At 38.2% G+C, this 3,619-nt stretch overlaps 1 protein-coding gene across 1 annotated transcript in view; it reads right to left on the bottom strand.

Annotated features, from left to right (window-relative positions):
* Positions 1–3,619, bottom strand: part of smc6 (structural maintenance of chromosomes 6) — a 28,624-nt gene that overhangs the window by 13,866 nt on the left and 11,139 nt on the right. Inside the window, exons 11-13 of the mRNA XM_008291260.1 lie at positions 2,788–2,989; positions 2,565–2,679; positions 2,258–2,418 (exon numbers count right to left, since the gene is read on the bottom strand). Of these exons, the coding sequence (XP_008289482.1) occupies positions 2,258–2,418; positions 2,565–2,679; positions 2,788–2,989 (478 nt within the window). The remainder of the gene's footprint in view (positions 1–2,257; positions 2,419–2,564; positions 2,680–2,787; positions 2,990–3,619) is intronic.

Raw genomic sequence — 3,619 nt, 5'->3', positions numbered from 1 at the left:
AATATAAATGATCAAAAATACAGATTTTGGATTTGGACATTATGCACAGTTTTGGAGTTTTGCATTTTATTGGATGTTATTTGTAATTTGAAAGAGAAAATATCAAAGAACACCAATTTACAGTCAATTTTTTACTATTTTTCAACCCTAAATATACATAATTTTCCTTCAAAATAACAGCAAGTATCTGTAAAGTAATTATATTTTTTCTGATTTTATTACGGTGATAATAGTGTCTCATGATGTTGTAAAAGAATGAATTAACATTAATAAAAATACAGATTTTTTTTAAACTGACAAACGTTTTTCTGTGATTTTACTAGTTGTTTTTTGCAAATAAACAAAACAGAGAAGATGCGTCAAATACCAGGAAGTTATTTGAAAAAAAAAAAAAAATCAACATTAAAAACATGTTTACTCTGTGTTCTCCCACCTTGTTGTTGCCTTGTTGATTTTCTCCTGGAGAAGGTTTTGTTCTTTCTCCGACTGCTTCAGTTTGTTCAGAGCCCGAAAGTAAACGAGCTACAGGAGAAGATTGTGTCACTTTAAATCACATAAACTACATTTTAAAAAACACAGATTGGCACTGACAGTTGATGTCTTTGTACCTCCTGCTCCTTGTGAGCTTTGCCAACAATCTTCACTTGCTCTTTGAGTTTGCGGCTGCCCTCCGAAAGAGACTTTTGCTCTTCTCTTAGACTGTCGGTTCTGCTTTTGATGAACTGAAGCTGCTTCTCTACTTGTCTGATCTTCGTCTGTGTGAGAGATAAGACAAAGAGCAAACGTCGCTTTAAAGAGGATAAATGATTTGAGTTTCTTCGGTGCACGACACCTCCTATAAACACGGGCCTGCAGCATGTGGAGGGAGGACGCTCGGTTTATGCGGTGGGTTTGAAGAGCTCCCACATTTATAAATAGACTCGTATGTGTTTAACAGAAGACTAACACTTGTGACTCACCTGACAGAGCTGAAGGTTGTCCTGATGTTTGCGATTGTTCTCCTCCTTTTCAATTCTCTCCTTCAGCTGCTGTACGAGCTGCTCCTTCTCGCCGACCTGAGAGTGATGAAAAAAATCGCCGCGATCACGTTCAAGTGCAGCAATTTACTGGAAATGATGAGCCCAGCAGACAGACTGGGTAACGCATTGTGTTGCCTCTCTTTGAATTCTGTTTCTTCTTTTCATACTTTACAGTTATATTTTTTTTTTAAGAAAAGCAGATGAAAATTAAAAATTCCATGACATTTTATAGGCTTTTTGGTCTGTTTCTATACATCTGAGCTCTTACCAAACACCAGGCCATCGCTTTCTTCAGATTCTCCAAAACCACCTTCATCTCGCTGAAGGACGAAACGTTTTCATAACGTTCTTTCTTCTGTAGAAACTCTTGCTTCAGGTCCTTCAGGCACTGAAAACAAAAATATAGATTTTTTAAAAAGGGGGGGGTATTATTCATGCACACATCAGCTGCAAGCCAGCAAATCTGATTTATTTGGTACTTTTCAAAGGCTAAAGTTACAAAGTGCTTCGTGGGAAGAAGAAGTGGGGATGTTATCAGAGGTTAAACTGAGGCTGGGGCTCACTGACGAGACTGCAGGCGGTAGAAGTTTTTTTTTCAGCCAATAGTAGTTCCAGTAATGTAATAGTTTATGGAATGAAATTTATAGATTAAACATTAAAAACTAAATTCAAATATCTCAAATTCAATCTGCCTAAAAAGCCCGATACAACTAAGATTCTGATTGTGTTTTATTTAATTTATTTATATATTTCTGTATCTTTTGGTAATTTTAATTAATGCAACTTTTTAAAAGAAGTTCTCCAAATTTTCAAAGAACAAAATTACAACATCTTAAATACAAAGGTCTATTCCCAAATACAATGCACTACGCTCAATTTTNCCACAAACCACTCAAACAGTTCAGCAGTCTGCTCGCTTAAAGTTCTGTTTTTAATGTAGGACTTCTTCCTCACTTACACCATCATTTAACCCTCCTCTTACCTTTGGGGTCAATTTGACTCTATTCAATGTTTAACATCTCTAAATAAGTCACTGACGTCGTTTTTTCAGTTTTATTTAAAAGGCTATTTATACATAGACTTAGGCAACAACTTTAATGATATTTTCTGGAGGTTTAAATTGCTGGGATCAAACTGAGAACAAGGATAAAAGATGTCAGTGAATTTGAAGGTAATTGGAGGGTTAATGTGCATTTTCTTTTTACCACTATTGTTTTTTTTCTTCTTACAGCAGTCACCTTATTTCAGTCTCCAGATCCCCACCGAGGTATTTGGCCATGCTGAAGTCGGAGGTATAGTAGCGGTTTGGATACACCTGATCCCCCTCAGCGGTGAAGGCTTCACGGCAGTTTTTAGGCGGCCGGCCTTGCTGCATGACCCTCCGCGCTTTGTCTTTTTCCTGTGATCGGACATCAAACCACGGGGCAGATGGTGACAAAAACAAAGCAACAACAACAACAAAAAAATATATATATCTACTGCATCAATCCCAAAATAACTCCCCCTGCAACATTCAGCATTAACACATGACGGGGAGACACTGACTTTGATTATGAGGATTGATTCTATCCCTCGCATATCAATCAGGCAGTTGACGATGACCGGGCTCGTTGCTGTGATTACGTCCGGCACAGATGGGTATTCTGGATGATACGCTTTCCTGTGAAGCGACGGGAAACAAATGCATATTTAAAACGTGTGGGAAAAATGTGTCGAAAGCAAATGTGGCAAAAAAAAAAAAAGAGAGAGAACAAATGCTGCTTCTGACCGTCCGTCGATGTTGTGGAGTTTTTCAGAGAAGGGGCTGACGATGATCTGCGGTCTGTTGCCCTTTGAATAAAAGCGAGACATGAGCTCCTGAAGGACCGCCTCGTCTTTGTAGTTGTCGCAGCAGAAAGCCTTCATGAAGCTCCGCAGACAGCACTCCACCGCCACAGCCAGCGTGGGATCCTTTAAATTAATGCAGGCCCCTGAGAGCAAACAGAATTTACTGCTTCACTGTGTTCAACGCAATTATGTCTCAGAAAAACGGCAGGAAATGATTTATGTGAAGCTACAGCGCAGGATATTTAAGTGTAAGTGAACATTCAAACCAAATGAGTTCACACAGTGCTGATTAATGTGTATTTGGGAGTTTAGAGGTTTAAATCTAGTGTTGCAGACGTGTGTTTTATGCAAACAACACCTCACCTGCAATTTTGCCAAATAATAATAACAATACTTATATTTCTGCAAATATCTGCCCACACAACGTACATATCACTGTCTTTTGGTTTCTCCTACCATGCACCATGGTCATGGAATAACCTTCAACAAACTCTTAAACTAGAAACATTCACATCCAGTAATGAGTTTAAGAGCATCATATAGAATACAGTAAAAGAGGAATGTCACTGTTTTTTCCTGAGAGGCTGTTGTCCTTGAATAGCTGTCGATCTGTTTTATTGTTTCATTGTTTTGCTGTCCATTATTCGTTTGTGTAGCACGTATCTGGTTTATATTGATTTTTGGACTTTGTATGGCTGCTACCTTGGCCAGGTCTCCCTTATAGAGGAGATTTCTAATCTCAATGGGACTTGAATAAAGGTAAATAAATAAAT

Source organism: Stegastes partitus, unplaced genomic scaffold (genome assembly GCF_000690725.1).
Source record: "Stegastes partitus isolate 25-593 unplaced genomic scaffold, Stegastes_partitus-1.0.2 Scaffold727, whole genome shotgun sequence".
In the NCBI taxonomy this organism is placed as follows: domain Eukaryota; kingdom Metazoa; phylum Chordata; class Actinopteri; family Pomacentridae; genus Stegastes; species Stegastes partitus.
The sequence above is the reverse complement of the archived record's forward strand: the minus strand, read 5'-3'. Positions and strand labels throughout refer to the sequence as shown.